General features: G+C 41.0%; 1 protein-coding gene across 2 annotated transcripts; it reads left to right on the top strand.

The window, feature by feature from the left end:
* The first annotated feature begins 1,822 nt into the window (after positions 1 to 1,822).
* On the top strand, positions 1,823 to 15,176 carry LOC139468433 (arsenite methyltransferase-like). Of its 2 annotated transcripts, none has more exons than XM_071250394.1 (10): positions 1,823 to 1,928; positions 4,634 to 4,796; positions 6,569 to 6,719; positions 8,098 to 8,234; positions 10,192 to 10,261; positions 11,635 to 11,716; positions 12,149 to 12,280; positions 13,424 to 13,563; positions 14,539 to 14,628; positions 14,978 to 15,176. In XM_071250394.1, the coding sequence occupies exons 2-10, from the start codon at positions 4,654 to 4,656 to the stop codon at positions 15,053 to 15,055; spliced, it is 1,023 nt and encodes a 340-aa protein (XP_071106495.1). In that variant the 5' UTR covers positions 1,823 to 1,928; positions 4,634 to 4,653; the 3' UTR covers positions 15,056 to 15,176. The 2 variants fall into 2 exon arrangements, with proteins under 2 accessions (XP_071106495.1, XP_071106494.1); XM_071250393.1 differs by lacking the exon at positions 1,823 to 1,928 and adding an exon at positions 2,135 to 2,243.
* Positions 15,177 to 18,856: the final 3,680 nt, after the last annotated feature.

Below are 18,856 nucleotides of genomic sequence, written 5' to 3'. Positions count from 1 at the left end.
GAGGCATTCGCTCATGATGTCAATCACTGGATTGCCTGGTCCAGACTCAATTATTTACAGACAGTCGCCATATGGCTGGAATATTGCTGATTGCGGCGTTAAACAACAAACCAACATAATGAGGCAGTCATCACTCCCATATAAGGGGAGCGTAGAAACGATGGGATCGCGGTGTGCAAATATACCTCGGGTAGATAGCAGAATATAGATATGTGGTAAACACTCAAAGAAAAAACCCAGAAAAACAAGTTTGTTTTCGGGTTGGACATGGCGGAAGATCTGGCAGGCAAAACAAATTACATTGGCTTCGTAAGACATCTTGACGTCAGACCATGTCGACATAAATAATTAATAGATTTAATCTTTATCCACTTACGGTTTTTGTTTCTTAGGTTTTCTCAGTAAAGGTTTATCTAATAAACATTGAGGATCGACCATTTTATACTCGTCGGTTAAACTACGTCTCAATGCTTATAAGACCGCCTCCGTGGTCTAGTGGTAGAGCGTCCGCCTGGAGAGCGGAAGGTCAGGGGTTTTATTCCCGGCCCCGTCATACCAAAAGACGTTAAAGATGGTACTTGTTGTTACCCTGTGTGGTGTTCTGCATTAAGGGGCTAAAGCGAAGAACTGGTCGGCTCGGAGTCGTTATACTGTGTCTGAGTGGGGTATTTATGTTAAACTGCGACATGGTATCTCAGTGGGCTAGCACTATTAATCGGCATCGGTCCGGACTGGTACGCACGCACGCACACACACGCGCACACTCACACACACACACGTACATGCACGTCGCTATATAAGTGCAATAATCTTGGACGCGACGTTAAATCCCATTTCACCTTACCTCACCTCTGTGTTCATAAAATTGAACTGGTGAGGTGAGGTGAGGTGAAATTGGGTTTAACGTCGCGTCCAAGATTATTGCACTTACATAGCGACGTGCATGCACGTGTGTGTGTGGTTGCTTGTACTAGACCGGACTGATTTATAGTGCTAGCACACTGAGATACCATGCCGCAGTTTAACATGAATACCCCACTCAGATACAGTATACTGACTCCGAGCCGACCAGTCCTTGCTTTAACCCCTTAATGCCGAGCGCCAGACGGAGTGACAACAAGTACCATCTTATAACGTCTTTTGGTATGACGCGGCCGGGGATCGAACCCCGGACCTTCCGCTCTCCGGGCGGACGCTCTACCACTAGACCACGGAGGCGGTCAAATTGAACTGGTAGATACTAAAGCATCAGATATACTTTTAAAATTATGTTCAATGATCAGGGTACGGTAGAAGATGAATATCAATTGTATTAGAATGCCTGCAATATAATCTAAATAGATCAGAAACAATACACCTCAAACTTTAATAGATTAGGAAAAGATGGAAAACTTATTCAAACACTTCGCAGTAAGTCACATCTGTTGCACTAAAATAGATAGATAAAATGATTCAAGTTTTGGGCTTAGAAGACGTCTAAAGAAATTGTTTTATTAATAATAGTAATTCAGAAGCGTGAGGTCAGAGCTTTGTTATTCTCATCTGCTGTATAAACTCAAATTTAATGGGTGTCACAAGTACCTAGCTGTGTACCTAGCTAGCTCATGTATAATTGACGTACTGTACTGTGTTGTGCACTGATGCGATGCGACTCTTACCCCTGTATATAACCCCGCACCCCCCACCCCCCACCCCCTCATCCCTCCGACCATACCCCCCTTCCCAGAGTAACACGGCGTGGCAACAGCCGGCGTTTGTAGGTCAAAGCACAGTGAATCACATAGTGATAACCTTAAATTTGCACAATCACTGTAGACTCGCGTCCAGGCTTCGGGACTATTCCGAGGGAAGGGCGATAGCGTTATATAAGCATTTATTGCTCATATGACGCATTTGTCGGTTTTGATTCAGGCACATCACATTCTGAGGTAAGTATACCTACATGTATACAGTCGGACATAAACTTAAAGATGATTATAGCGTAAATAATGTTTCTGAGAAATATAAATAAATAATAATGAAGGAACGTAGATCTGTCACAATCTGTTCACAGATATGTCCCCACATAACATAAGAGCCAAACAGTTCACATTTATGTCAACAAATATACAATTCGTGCATTAATTTAGTCAAGAATTGATTAAACGCCTTGTGGTAAGTCTATCAAGCCCACATTCCTCATCACTGGTCGCTGCAAGACTTTGACTCAAAACTTTGTTCCACAACCGCACAGCTGGAAAAAGGTAGGCTTATATCTTGGACAATATTTCGAGGTAACTGTTCCTCTGCGAACGTGTTCCTATTTATTATCTTGTTAACAACTTAACGCTTGACCCAGACACGAATGACATGATCTAGATGCTGTTTGCGCATATATGTTTGACACCACGACGCTCACTTGAAGCCTTAGACATATCTACATGCCCCCAGGGCTAATGAAATTCATGCAGCATTATTTCATACGAGATGCCTTTTCCACGGCCAAACATACTAAACTGTTGTTTTAAAGACGTTATACTGTGGTAATCGGAAAAGTTGCATTTATTTCGGAAGGATACATGTCAATATATGCACAGGAGTCCGTATCTAAAAATAGACGCCCTCATGCATATTCATGATATATGTCACAGCGTTACTATACATCCGGATGTCGCCGTTATGGTCGTTGTTGTTACAAGTACAGATAAGACTGTACACAAACATGTATGTGTGTATACATCCGCTCACAAACATCTACCAAACGGAAAATGTTTTATACAAATATGTAATTTAATTCGTCATCAACTCTTGTATTTCATGGTCTTCTCATGCCCTTCTTGAAGAATGTCATACAGGTATATTTAGAACAGGAAAACTACTTCAAACAAGAACGATAACTCTATTTCTGTTTGAGTCCAATACATAATAGGTTTAGCAGTACTCGCTTGTTAACAACTACAATTCAAACAATATCATGTTGTTACCCATTGACTTTGTTGTGAAGAAATGACGATATGCATTCTTCACGATTTTTAATGATCACATATACTCACCGCCAAATGAAACGCGAACATTAGACACATATAGAGAAATATGTACGTTAAGAAAAGATGTTTCCAGTGTGAACCACTATGTGGAATTGAACATTTTTTTTAAAGAAAACAACTTTCGGATGGGTACATATTTGTATGTACCCCTTCAGACCTGATATCGCGTATATGTCTAACTAATGTGTTTCTAAACAGGTAGGGGGTACGGGTGGCCCAAACGTCTAAGGCACCGCTATGCAGAGTTGCGTCCCTTGGGCACGCCAGAAACCTATGATTGTGGGTTCGAATCCCGGTTCGCCCCGATTATGTTTCTAGGTTTGTCAGCACCATGCCCGTGCACGAGGGTTTCGCCGAAGTGGTAAACGTCTGAGACCTGCATCACTTCGGGCTTTCTCCCACATTAAGCTGACACGCCGTGATATAACTGGAATACTGTTAAAAGCGGCGTTAAACCCAACTCACTCACTCACTCACTCTAAACAAGTAGAGATTGCTGCAGAGCATCATTACATTGTCGTGGGAGGAAATATTGCATCTGTCCCGTTATGGAATATTTCTGCAATAAATATTATCTTATCTTATCTTGTCTTATCTTATCATACAGTGAACTACTTGAAACAATACGTTGCTTAACTGTGCACAGCAAGCACCATACATGTGATTATGAAGACAACTAATTACAAATTTCTCACATCAACCGCGTTGTCTTTCATTTGTTGTTTTTTTATCAAATCGTGTTGAACAATAAATTTGATTGGCAGTGTGAAGGGAGAAAGATTGAGTGCGCGTTTGACCTGAATTTCTCGCTGAAACCTTTCTCGCTTGCTGCCTGAATAACATGAATACATTGCAAAGGTTGCGCACAATAGAGATTATCACTCACGTATCAAGATACGATGTTCAGCATTGCAAGGTCAGTGCGTGATATAGTTCTATACTACGCCTATAGCTAAAGGAGATAGTCGCTCAATGCGCAATAGTTTATTCTTACAAAACATAAACGGGTTAACTTTAGCGAAAAGAGATATATTTCCCCTAAACATTTTACCTCTTTTAAAATTATGAACAAATTGCATGGATTATCTTCATTACGAAACATGATTAAATCACAGAATGCGATTGGTTAAAATATGTCCAGATTAAGTTACTCTCATTTCATTTTAAAAACTCCATATATTTCCACTTTATGATGTCCCCCACCGTGATATTGCTGGAATATTGCTAAAAGCAGCACGAACCATATCACTACATACTCACTCAATCTAAATAACGTTTCACAATTTCTGTTTACCTTGACCCCTGATACCTCAACCGGCATATCACCAGATACTTTAATACAGCCCCGGGCCATACCGTGCGGCATTTCGACATAGACTTTCTTAGTCTCTATCTGAATATTTCAAAGTGTTAGCTGTAACAGTTTTTCTTCTAAATGGAAGTATTCCGAGTAAGATGACAGTTATCAGAACCTCCTTCAGCCCACCAGCGACTTACCTACTGCACGTTTACCAATACAACAATTGTTATGAAAATATAGAAAATTAGTTTTACGAAATGTTTTACTCATTTTACGAAAAAATCTCTATTTTCTCGGGTATTCCCAGTCCATTGTTGTGCCGCTGCGATGAGTTCGAACCCAGAAGACACCGTGAAGAAGGCCTACAGCGACTGGTCAAGGGAGTCGTGTGGCTTTAAGACAATCACGTCCGGAAGAGCACAGGATATCAAAGAGGCGATCTCTGTCATACACAAGGACGTCTTGGACAGGTGAGATCATCACTGATAGGTAGGGTAAAGCAACGATGACAGGCAGCATAGCCATGTCAGAGAGTCGATGAGGATCCTAGTCTGGCAACCCTAACGTTAACAGTATACCGAGGACATGTTGGGATTAGACTGTAATGGACATATTCAACACCTGGAAATAACATACCAGGACATCGTGGACACATTAGACTCCAGAATAGCATGGGCATATACGACACCAGGATATGAGGGACCAGAAAACTCACGGATATCATGACATTTAAAATATCTTGGTATTATGGACAAGTAAAACACCACGATATCATGTCAAGGAAACATCTTAATATTATGGACAAATGAAACACCACGATACCATGTCAAGGAAACATCTTAATATTATGGACAAGTGAAACACCACGATATCAAGTCAAGGAAACATCTTAATATTATGGACAAATGAAACACCACGATATCATGTCAAGAAAACATCTTAATATTATGGACAAGTGAAACACCACGATATCAAGTCAAGGAAACATCTTAATATTATGGATAAGTGAAACACGTTTGTATTATTGGCATGTAATACGCCTTGGTATTATGACCATGTAAAACACCTTGGTATTATGGGCATGTAAAACACCTTGGTATTATGACCTTGTAAAACACCTTGGTATTATGGGCATGTAAAACACCTTGGTATTATGGGCATGTAAAACACCTTGGTATAATGGGCATGTAAAACACCTTGGTATTATGGGCATGTAAAACACCTTGGTATAATGACCTTGTAAAACACCTTTTATGGGCATGTAAAACACCTTGGTATTATGACCATGTAAAACACCTTGGTATTATGGGCATGTTAAACACCTTGGTATTATGGGCATGTAAAACACTTTGGTATTATGGGCATGTAAAACACCTTGGTATTATGGGCATGTAAAACACCTTGGTATTATGGGCATGTAAAACACCTTGGTATTATTGGCATGTAAAACACCTTGGTATTATGACCATGTAAAACACCTTGGTATTTTGGGCATGTTAAACACCTTGGTATTATGGGCATGTAAAACACCTTGGTATTATTGGCATATTATTGGCGTGCGTGCGTGGCTGCTTGTACTTGTCCGGACTGATGCCGATTTACAGTGCCAGCCCAATGAGATACCATGCCTCAGTTTAACATGAATACCCAACTCAGACACTGTATACTGACTCTGAGCCGACCAGTCTTTGTTTAGTCCCTTAATGGAGAGAGCCAGGCAGGGTAACAACAAGTATCATCGTTTAACGTCTTTTGGTATGACGCGGCGGGGAATGAACCCCGGACCTTCCGCTTTCCGGGTGGACCCTCTACCACTCGACCACGAAGGTGGTCCTCTCCTTAAGGCCTCACTACGAAATGTTAACATGAATGTAAAATAATCAGTGTTTTGTGTTCGCATTTAAGTGCCGATTAACTCCGATACTTTCAATTAAATGATTTAAAACTCAAAACTGTTCAGAGAGTCCATGAGTGATATGATTGGTTCAACGTCGCTTTGAAAAGTATTTTCTTCACGGCTAGTCAATTGACGTAAGAGGAAAGCCCGAGGTGATGCAGGTCTTAGACATTTACCACTTTGATGAGAGACAGGTACGGAGCTGACAAACTAAGAATCAACATCAGGCCGTAACTAGTAACTAGAACCTGGCCATGGCATACCCAAGGGACGCAACCCTGCACCGCAGACCTTAGACCGCTCGTCATCACTGCACATGATGCCATGTTACACTTCTTGTTCCAGGTATTATGGGTGTGGCATGGTCGTCCCCGAGAAGTTGGAGGGCCAGAGGGTGGTGGACCTCGGCTGTGGTGCAGGAAGGGACACCTACATCGTCAGCAAACTCATCGGCCCAGAAGGCAGTATCGTCGGGGTGGATATGACGGAAAGTTTGGTAGGCAACACCTTTGCGAAATTACAATGGCTTCGTGAGACATATTGACGTCATAGATTTGATCTTTATCGACTGCGGTATATTTTTGTTTATTTGAGCTAGTATAGCTTGCGTTGGACTTAAATTAAACAAGTAAAGCTTTAGGTTGACTTAAAGTGACCAAATAAAGCTTTGGTTTGACGAAAATTAAATTAATTATTTCTTCATATACTTTGTTTTGACGTAAATACAACAAATTATTTATAGTAAAGTTTTGGTTTGGCGTGAATTAAACTAATTATTTGTAATAAAGCTTTGGTTTGAGGTAATGTGAACTAATATAGCTTTGGTTTGGCGTAAATGTAACTAATTATTTCTGATAAAGCTTTGGTTTGAGGTAATGTGAACTAAAATAGCTAAGGTTTGACTTTTCTCATCAATACTTGTCTCCCCTTGATCAATGCCGGGTTCACCTCACATATATGTACAGAATCAATCTGCTACAGACCTTTACCAAAAACATTCATCCTCCATACAAGTGAATTCCATTTTGTAATCATCATTCATTTTCTTGTCATTTTATCATGAAATGTAAGAAAATCTTGGGAAATAACCAAAAAAAACCTCCAAGGACAGGTACGCAAACGCAGCTCAAAACTGCACGAAGAACAAATGGTTTAATAAACGGGTATTTTATCATACAGACCGGATTACAGGAAATCTAGCTCCATGAACAAGGATATGTATACGGGTTTGTTTTTTTCCTTAGGTTTCTCATTAAATGTTATAATTAGAAATCTAATTAACGTAAGGGAACGGCTATATTATACTGGGGTCCTGAAATTTTATACATACAACAATAATCGTAAATTCTTGATAAAAATCCGGGATTCTAACCCACACTTGCCAGAGTGAGACACTTAATCACCAGCACTGTAAGTCAGCGATCTAACCCACTCAGCCACCGAAGCTTCCACAAAATGAAGGTCCGACAACTGGTAGTCTAGATCACGCACTTTGAGTACCCCTCTGACAAGTGTGAATTGGCACGGCTCCCATGGCAGAAAGCTATGAATACACAATGCCATTTAGAATGTGGTCAAATGTAACAACACTCTGGCAAGTGTGGGTTCGAATCCCGGACGGGACTCAACCCAAAAAAGTACGAGAATCTGTACTTTACTAAGAAAGTGTTATCCCAAATACAACATTCGTTACTTTTGAAATGTTGTTATAACCGATGTCTGGTTTACACAGATTTCAGTTGGAGCTGTTGTCGTCGTGAACATGATATTGAGTTACGTTGCCAGGCTTCCCTTTCAGCTTGAGAGGGGGCTGTCTTGAAACAGCAGATTGTAATTCATCTCGACAGTTTTATTGCTGTAGTGTTTGTCCACAGATCGAAGTTGCCAGCAAGCACGTGGGCTACCACACTGAAAAGTTCGGCTTCAGTAAACCTAACGTTGAGTTTCACGTCGGCTACATCGAGAAGCTGGGAGAGAAGGGCATTGAGGACAACAGCTGTAATATTCTTGTGTGAGTACTACTGGCGAGTGAGTGAGTTGGGCTCCACGCCGCCTTGAATAGTATTCGAGTTATTTCGGTTATCTGGGATTGGGTGGCGGGTTAGCCGAGTGCTTAAAGCGTTCTCTCGTGACGCCGAATTCCTGGGTTCGATTCCCCACATGGGTATAATGTGTGAAGCCTGTTCTGGTATCCCCGCCGTAATATTGCTGGAATATTGCTAAAAGCGACATAAAACTATACTCGCTCATGTGGAACGAACGCCCACAAAGACAAACCGGGGGACATAATCGAAGCGGGGTTCTTACCCCCAAGACAGCGGATCCTGGCTATGATCACAACTTTTAACACAGTTTTACGTGCCTTCATCCTCCACAGATAATTATTTTAACAATATTCCTTTGTAAAAGTGTATATCATTGTTTTGAGGTAGTTTGAGGATTGGTTTTACAACTGCTTGCCATGATGTATACACAATAACCCGATACATGTGAGATGCCTCATACGTTATGACCTTTCCGTTTAATCCATTGATACTTGTTTCTGGAAACGGGTTGAATTCACATTATCATGGGCATCCCAGTCGTGTAAGATTCAGAGTTTCTTCCCTTAGTTGCGCCAGAATCCGAGGATCGTGTGTTCGAAACCCGAAAATTAACCTTGATTATGACGCCATACAACTCGTCAGTTTCAAACGTCTATGACCTTCATCACTGAATCTTATCTCCCACAACAAGTTGGGTCGCCGTGATTATAACTGAAAAACTGCTGAAAGAGGCGTTAAACTTCATTTATGCTCCTTGATCTGTCAGCAGCAAACACGTGCCACGGTTGAGTGTTTCTGTGAGGTGTCTGCATCTCATCAGGCGTATCTCTCACGTTAAGCTAACAAGCCGTCATACGACAGAAATGGTAACCAAGTGCTATAATTTACCCACTTCTCGTATCGAATTTATACAATGCATGTTTATTTTGGGCCTGCCTTATCTACGGCTTGTGCCAATCTGGGCGTTCCTCCCACATCAAACTGACACGTCGTGACGTCATTAAAAAAACTGTTCAAAACGGCATTAACCTCACTCACTGTAAGTTCCTTACATATATGTCACAAGTTATTTAATTTCAGGAAGAATTTAACTTTGCGTTATGTTGAAATTTGGTCCAAGGGCTAAAGGGAAATTCAAATACATTACATGTATATAATTTTATTTTGATCACTGAAGACAGATGTCTGCATCATAGTCTTGCACATCCCAAAGATTGATAAACAATTTTTAAAAATACAGTTGCATTATTTAATACATAATGTTTTAACTATATTTTAGCAAAATTCAGTATATTCAGTCATATATAATCAGTAGATACATGCATTAATTCTGTTCAGGTAAAGAAAGAATACTATATACTGTGCAAGGTAAACCTATCGTTGCCATCACATCAACTCGAACATCCTTCGTGAATGGGGGTGGGGGGTTAGCCTAGTTGTTAAGGCGTTCGCTCGTCACGCCGAATACTCGGGTTCGGTTCCCCACATGGGTACAATGTATGGAGCCTATTTCTGGTGTCCCCCGCAGATGCCTATGATCGTGGGTTCGAATCCCGGTTCGACTCGATGATGTTTCTAGGAGTGCCAGCACCATACCTCGTGCTCGTGAGTTTCACCGAAGTGATAAACGTCTGAGACCCGCATCATTTTGAGCTTCTCTCCACATGAAGCTGACACGCCATGATGTACTAGTACCTGAAATAATGATAAAAGCAGAGTAAACCCAAACTCACTCACTCGGTGACTTGGCTGATGCATGTCATCGTATCCCAATTGCGTAAATCGAAGCTAATGATGTTAATTACTGTCTTGTCTGGTCCAGACTCGATTATTTACAGAACGCCGTCATATAGCTGGAATATTGCTGAGTGCGGCGTTAATAAATTAACAACACTCGCTCACTCACTCTCTATTTCTCTTAAGATCAAACGGCGTGATCAACCTAACCTCGGACAAGAAGGCGGTACTCCAAGAAGCATATCGGGTGCTGAAGGTGAGTTATATAACATTATACTCTTTTCATAGCGGGGCGGTTGGGTAGTGTAGTCGCTAATCACGAAGACTCGGGTACGATTCTCCACATGGGTATATTGTGTGAAGCCTATTTTTAGCGTTCCATGACATGATTTTGCGGCAATATTGCTAAAAGCGGCGTAAAATCTCTCTCTCACTCTGGTCATAGCAAGTTCACTTGCAGGGAACGGGTGGTCCAGCAGGTGGTACAACGACCTAACGTGCTCTGTAGAGTTGCACCCCTGAAACACTGCCACATCGTGGGTTCGAGCCCATTATTATAATCCTTGGTTCATACCAAGTTCATGGGTTTCCCCGATGTACACGTCTCGAATTTTCACCACTGACTCGCCATGAAGTAAATGAAAGACTCGCCAAAGCGGCATTACACCTAACTCATTCACAGTGCTGAATCTGCCCGGAGAGCGGAGGTCGGTGGTTCAACCCCTTGTCCGCGTCATAACTAAAGACGTTAAATGGTGGTAGTTGTTGTCTCCCTGCCTGGCGCTCGGCATTAAAGGGATAAAGCAAGGACTGGCGGGTTGTATCATCAGTCTGAATATCCATTTTAAACATTAGCATAGTATCTAAGTATCTAAGTATCTCAGGAATTTCGAGGAGTGGTATGCCAAATTAAATTATCGTATACTATTTAACTTGTAACGGAAATTTGGTGGTGACATGACATGGGTTCCCAGTCGCGTTGAAGGTTATTGCACTTATATGAACATATTGTGCGTATGATGCGGTCGGGGATCGAACCACCGACCACTCTCCGGGCAGACTCTATCCACTGCACGGAGGCAGTTGGAATAATTGCAACATCTCCACGGTCCCTGCCTCTGTATAAAGCGAAGTAATTCAGTGAACGGAGATGCGTCCTTGCGACGTACCAGGATCCGCTAATCGTGGATTCGAATTACAGACTTGATCTTTGGTTTTTAGCATCTTATGCCGTTCTCGTGAGTTTACCAAAGTGGGAAACGTTTCCGATCTACATCACTACCCGCCGTACCAGTAGTGTTCAAAGCGGCTTTTAATGAAACCCGACCCGTGAAGATCCGGGGTAGAATAGGTTTTCAGCAACCCATGCTTACCGTAAAAGGCGACTATGCTTGTCGTAAGAGTCGACTAACGGGATCAGGTGGTCAGGCTCGCTGACTTGGTTGATGCATGTCATCGTATCCCAATGTCGTGGATCGATGCTCATAATGTCATAATGTCAATCACTGGATTGTCTGGTCCAGACTCGATTATTTATAGACTGCCGTCATATTGCTGGAATATTGCCGAGTGCGGCGTTAAACAACAAACAAACAAACAATTTAACGATGCCCTCACTTGACTTTCCAGGACGGCGGAGAGCTGTACTTCAGTGATGTGTATTGCAACAAGGACCTGCCTGAGGAGGTCAGGAAGAATGAGTACCTGTGGAGTAAGGCATTTCCCTCACTCACCTGGTTAGGCTACAAGAAAACAACGACGATCATTCGTAGCATCGCGTTTGTGATTTTACGAAACGAAAACATTTCCCGTAGAGTTGTCTCCCTTTCATTAGATCGTCGTGTCATATGTTTGAACACAGACACTCTGTAAGTCTTTGATTGTAATTTACTCAAAAATATTTTATTTTAAATGGTTATCTGAGTATCGGCTTTATATTGTGAGTGAATCAGATTTATGACGATACTTTATCAATATCTTTAGAAACAAAAATAAAACGGAGATTTATAGTCTTGAAAAGTCGTTTTTCTCGCTTCAGTTTAAAAAATATATGTGCGATCTTCGAAATCACTTCGTGCTTAATATATAATTTGTAATCCCTAATTGCTGCTAAATGTGAAACATTATTCTCGCTATACTTCAGGCATGTGTATCGCCGGGTCTCTGTACTGGAAGAGGCTGCACGATATCGCCAAAGAAGTCGGTTTCTGTGCCCCACGTATCGTGGAGATATCGACTGTAGCCATCAACAACGAGGAATACAAGACACTTGTGGGTGAGCTACGGAGAATAGTCACGTCTAATACATGTGCTACAACCTCGAGCACGGTTGGGTGGTCTAGTGGTTGTTATATTGTGGTGGTCTATTGGGAGATAACTGACTATAAAGGTCCAGTTTTCACCCAAGCCGAGCTAGGCTGGAATTCCGGAAAAACGAGTCTATGTATAGTCCAATAAAAATCGCGTAACGAACTAAACATCCGGTTCGTAAATAAAACGGATTTCATCCTGCAAATTTCGGTCGACTGCAGGATTTGCAAAGCGTGTACCGTCCACTGTGCGTCGACAGATATGTAGCAAATCTTTTCATGTTTTTAATCAAGGTGATCAAGTGGTTTGATGCACTTCGTGGGTTAGGACCCGATTTATTACAATATTGATTATCGATCAGATCGTCTTGACTGGGCCCCGCCATTTTGTTTGGAGCAAATGCATGTTATATGAGAGAGGGAATCTGATTGGTCTATAGGAAGGACATGGAAGGGACATAACTCGAAATATCACTGGTAGCGCTACGATCGAGCCCAGAAATTACAGCCTCGTTCGGCAAGGGTGAAAACTTGACTTTTGCAGTCAGTTAACGCCCTTGCCAGGGAAAGATGATTCTAAACCAAAATAGCAGTAACCCACAACAGCTTAAATATCTTTAACTAGCAATATCTTAAGAAATTATTCACATACCGACAGAAAAACTACTTTCCTAACATAAACAAACATGTTTCTTTAAACATGAGTCGCTCTGTCTCGATATATGACCTCGGGATACGATTATTATCATGGAGGGGGCACGGGTGGCCCAGTCGTCTAAGGCGCCGTCATTCGCTGTGCAGAGTTGGGTCCCTTGGGCATGCCAGAAATCTATGATTGTGGGTTCGAATCCCGGTTCGCCCAGATTATGTTTCTAGGTTTGTCAGCACCATACCCGTGCTCGTGGGTTTCGCCGAAGTGGCAAACGTCTGAGACCTGAATCACTTCGGGCTTTCCTCCCATATTAAGCTGACACGCCGCGATATAACTGGAATACTGTTAAAAGCGGCGTTAAACCCCAACTCACTCACTCGCTATTATCATGGAAAAAAATCGCGATGTACTGAAACCTGCAGGGAAACAGCTCTTAACGAATGGATGTTCTGTTCAGGTGACGCTCGGTTCGTGTCGGTCACGTACCGAATGTTCAAGCTGCCAGCGGAGAGGAAGGGGCCGTCCACGGTGGTGTACAAGGGGGACATCAAGGGCTATGAGAAGGAATTCAAGCTGGATGTCAGGAATGTGTTCAGGGTAAGTTCAGTCCTTTGTGTACCGTCCGACGTTGTAACTTCAGGGGAAATAACTCTTCGCAGTCACATCGAGCATGTCAGATTTCACATCATGTCCGTACTGTGGTATTAAATGTTTTATCTGCATCGTCGGAAAAGAGTAGATTTGTAGATGCTGAATGTCAAGGTCATCTTGAAAATGTAAATGATCCGATGACCCACACATATGTAAGTGTAGAGGTATGTTATTTTTTTATATAATGTCAAACTGATCTGTTTTTCAGCTCCTTGTTTGTGGTGTCCTTTTTGGTTAATACAAATATATATTTAGTTGAGTAGATGTAGAGAGAACCTTTTTGGTTAATATACAAATATATATCTAGTTGAGTAGATGTAGAGAGAATGTGTATATGGCCTATATTACTGATGATCGTTAGATCAAAAAGTGCATATTGTCAAAAAGTGGAATAGAGCTGTAAAAATTCATAGCCGGAGCCGAATTCAGCTTGGATATTCTTTTTTAAAACTTTAGGGTCGAGACAATTATTTGGGTTGATTCGTGATGAGAAAAATGAAATAGTTATTAATGAGATCTAATCCTAAGTAATGAAAGCCATGGGTACCATCACAGTTGAATGGAACGGATTTATTTCCTCAAGAGATAGTAGCAGCCTTTTATAAAGAATTAGAATTCTGTTGCAATAATGGAGATTTATTAACAGGCGTACACTGGTAAAAGACTAAACAAATAGAACAGTCACAGCTACGAGTTAAATCATGGATAGGAACCCGTCTCCGGCAAACACACGGCAGCCACGCTATGGTGAAGATTTTTGTTAACCCAAGGGAGACAACTTTTGTTGCCTTGCTGCTACATATCTTTCGATCAACCTTTTCATGGAATAATAAGTTCGAATCAGAGATATAATTGTTTTGCAAATAATGATTGTTAGTTTTGATATTTTCTTCGCTAAAGATTTGTCCCATTTTTCTTCAGACCTGCGAAACAAGACAAATAGACAGCGAACTGGCTACCTTCTTGGCAACTTCGAGATTCAAAGATAGTTTCACCTTCCTGGATAATCTGGTAGGTGACCCGAAATTGAGTGATTTAACGCCGCTTTTAGCAATATGTCCAGCAATATCACGGCGTTGGACTCAGGGAATGGGCTTCATTGTTTTTACCAATGTGAGGAATCGAATCGGGGTCTTCAGTGTGACGAGCGAACGCTTTAACCACTGTCCCAACACCTCTACGTAAAATCGAACTACATGCTGGCATATATAGTAAGGTTACACTTCTGACACTTCAGTCTTTTGATCATGGATTATTTATAAAATTTCGATTTCGATATTTCGTCTTCAGATATGTTCACAATGCCAATAATGTCAATACATGTATACAACTGTGATTTTTCGGTAATTTCTTTTCGCAGGTCGTGAATCCTTTTGACTACGTCAGCGAGCTAGAATCACGAGGGAAACCGCCCAGCGTTGCTTACTCTGTGAACTAATTGCTAAAGCTTGTAGAGACAACGACGACGCAAAGCTTGTAGAAACAGGCCGAACATGCTTTATGCTTTTTGGTTTACGAAATCCTCCGTATACATGGCCTGAGTTTTTTGCTTCATGGAACTCATGGAACTCATGTGGAATGTCCCATTTTCGTGAATGGTTGTTTTCGAGATGATTATGCCAGGAGTTGAAAGTATTTACGAAAACGCCATTTGTCATATTCGTCATTGCTATTTTTTCATCGCTGTTGTTTTCTATATATGTTTGGGGGATCCTGAGGTTGGTTTTAACATAAAAGCGAGCTGAGATTTTTCCAGTCAATCAAAACAAACGGCAAATAACACCACTTATCATACCTCCGTGTCAGAATGATGGGATCTGATTGGTCCACGTGATCTTGATAAAATACTTTATTAGCGCTGAGTTGTGTACTTCCTCAAACAATACTATTTTCCTAATAACAACACTAAGGTTATATCAATGTTTATTCTGTATGCGGAGTCCTCAGCGAAGAAATGGTAACTCACCAAATGTCCATTATGTAATTTCTAATCTTTGAATGGCATATTGTTCTCAATAAATCGTATTGTGGAAATAGAGAGTTGTTTGTTTTTATATTCAAGTTGGTATTTCCGCTTTTCAAAGTGTGCAGTGAGGCCGTTTTATCAACAGTCATTTCTGAGACATTAATGCAAAGTTTAATTAATTAAGTCCACTCGCATTTTTTTCATTGAATTAACTCTACCGTTAATTTCAAGATTTACAGTACATACTATTCAAAAGAATTTAAAGAACACCCAATTCTTTCATATAACTATGGTTAGTCATGAGAGAAAGTGATTGAGCGAGAAATTGGAAACAGAAAAGTAAATGCGATGTAAATATTATTTAAAAACAACTCGTTTCTTATAATTCCTTTCGATCAAACTGTCTTCGGGAAATAAGTTTAATACTAACGTGCTTGTAAAATACATGTATTATACAGAGTAAAATACATCTAGATATCCGGTTTTAGTATAGGCTCTCTGTTCAAGCAGGAAATTTAAGTAACTATTCTCTATTAAACTTTATGGTGTGAGTTATGTGATTATTTACTACATGTATACACATACAGTGAGTCAGGCGCACGCACACGCACACGCACATGCAAACGCACTCAGACACCCACACAGCTTGACACAGAGAGAGAGAGAGAGAGAGACAACACAACCCACCCACCCACCCACATACATACATTTTGAAAAAAATATACTTAAATTATACATAAAATATTAGAATGATAGCTGATTTAACATATGATAAAGATAATCATGGTAATACACTTAAAATTGTTATCAACATTAACTGTGTGGCCACACTAATTAGGATGTCACTCCATATCTGTAGTTTACCCAAGTACACAAATCAACTGTGATAACGCTATTGTCACAGCGATGGGAGAGGTGAGGTAACCTAGTGGTTAAAGCGTCACGCTGAAGACCTAGGTTTGATTCCCACATGGGTACAATGTGTGAAGCCGATGTCTGGTGTTCCCCGTCGTGATATTGCTGGAATATTGTTAAAAGCGACGTAAAACCATACTCACTCACTCACAGCGGTGTTGATCAAATTACTACATGCAAGTACATATATTTGATTTGCCTAAGACAAGTGACACAATATAAGTTGATCATAAATAAAATGTCAAAAGGAATATTTACGGACAACAGTATTACACAATGTAACATCATATGCTACTCAAAACAAGTTAAAGAACACCCCAAATTATAAGATTAAATTTTGAAATACAATCAGCAATGACTGACTAACCATAGTCTTCTTGACTTTTTTCGAAAAGTATATATTTAGAATTTAACCTGATTTATTTAGAGCTTATTGCCATCACCCGCCACGCGCTGATGACGTGATGCTCACATAAAATACCTTAATAGGGCATAGATCAGTCAACTACATTTTACACAGAAACACGTGGATTGTATTAAAACCACCTACGTCTGCACAGTTAAATTATGTTTTAGTAAATAGTGAGAAAATTTCAACATTCCCTCTCAAATGAAACAGATACCACATGCGCCCCCTACAGTGGTCAAGAGGGGATATTTCTTTACCGCCAGAAAACGATGTCTCGGCCATCATACTTGAGAGGATTTCATTATGGTTGGGCGTTTTGTGGGGTTTCTTTGTATCTTTGTATCATACCAGCCACGTGTGAGAGATTGAATGTCGCCCCACGCGGCAATGTTCCATCTATATACCGACGGCTTGCAAATAATCAATTTTGCACAAGTAAAAACCAGGCACTGAAAACATCAGCAACGCCAAGCCGTCGGTCCCACACTGCGGTCACCCGATCCCCATTTAGTCGGCTCCTATTGCAATTATGAGGAAACCATGGTAACGGATCCGGTTATGATCCCACGGAGTAGCAGCACTGAGGACAGTCACGTCGAAGTCTATGCAGCGAAGATCAAACCAACACACCCTAATGGTTGCAGCCATCAGACAAGGTTGACGCAGCTTTACCAGAATGTTCTAAACGTCTAAATAATCTGACACCGCTCGAAGGACGGGCTGCACCAACCGATCTGAATAATTATCACATGTGAACAAAGTAGACACAATTTATGGATAACAACTTCTTTCATACTGTAAAGGCGACGTTTCGGTATAGATCCTCATACCGTTGTCAAGAATAATAATTTATCACCTGTGACGATCAGGGTTAGAATAAGCGACTAACGGGATCGGGTTGTCAGACTCGCTGACTTGATTGATGTATGTCATCGTATCCCGATTACGTAGATAGATGCTCATGATGTGAATCACTGGATTGTTTGGTCGAGCGCCGTCATATAGTTAGAATATTGTTGAATGTGGGTTAAACAAATAAACAAAAAACAAAATCCTAATCATCAGTGATTATAACGTGTGGGAATATGCTCACTGCCTATCACTAACATATCCAGACTAGCGTTTCTAAACCGTTCGATTATTTCTTCAAAGAGATAAAAATTGCCAGTCTTCATAAAAAGATGATGCATCCCCCATTTCTAGGTTCCTACTTATCCGATTTAGCCTGAAGGAAGGCCATGTCGTGCTCTCGTCTTCCAGGGTAGAAAGACGGGGCGTCCATTTCAAGCAATTTGTCTATTGACAAGGGACAGAGACAAACACAGAGCGTATTTGAATACAAGTTGACGTGAAATGGAGGGAAATTGAGTTCTAATCAATTTCAAACTCAACTGGTGTATTTCAAAGTGTTTGTGAGTCGCTAGACTGGTATTTATTTTGTCATAGAACTATTTTGTTTAATTTGCGAGCCACACTCAGTGTTTAGAAATGGAATTAAATGGACAATATTAATGTTTGATCTTGGACTCGTTTATCGATCTGATGTGGCGGTGGATGGGAATGTTTCTACATCGATATATATTTGTGCTTCGTCATACTATATGGATACATGAAACGAATGTAAGATGGTTTTATATTCGTGTACATTCACGCACGCGCACACGCGCGCACGCACGCACACACACACGCACACGCACGCACGCACGCACGCACACACGCACGCACACGCACGCACGCACGCACACACACACACGCACGCACGCACACACACACACACACACACACACGTGCACACATACAAGCACAGGTTCATTCAACATACAACTGATGATGAGATTCGATTAGTTTTTTTTCTGCACATACTTTATTCATTTCACATTTTGCAAGTATACCATGAATAAATGACATCACCAACAAACTTTAAGGCAACTTGAGCTGTTGTGTTCTTG

Source organism: Haliotis cracherodii, unplaced genomic scaffold (genome assembly GCF_022045235.1).
Source record: "Haliotis cracherodii isolate W230 unplaced genomic scaffold, xgHalCrac1.p SCAF_2, whole genome shotgun sequence".
NCBI lineage: Eukaryota > Metazoa > Mollusca > Gastropoda > Lepetellida > Haliotidae > Haliotis > Haliotis cracherodii.
This window is presented reverse-complemented; position numbering and strand designations above follow the sequence as displayed.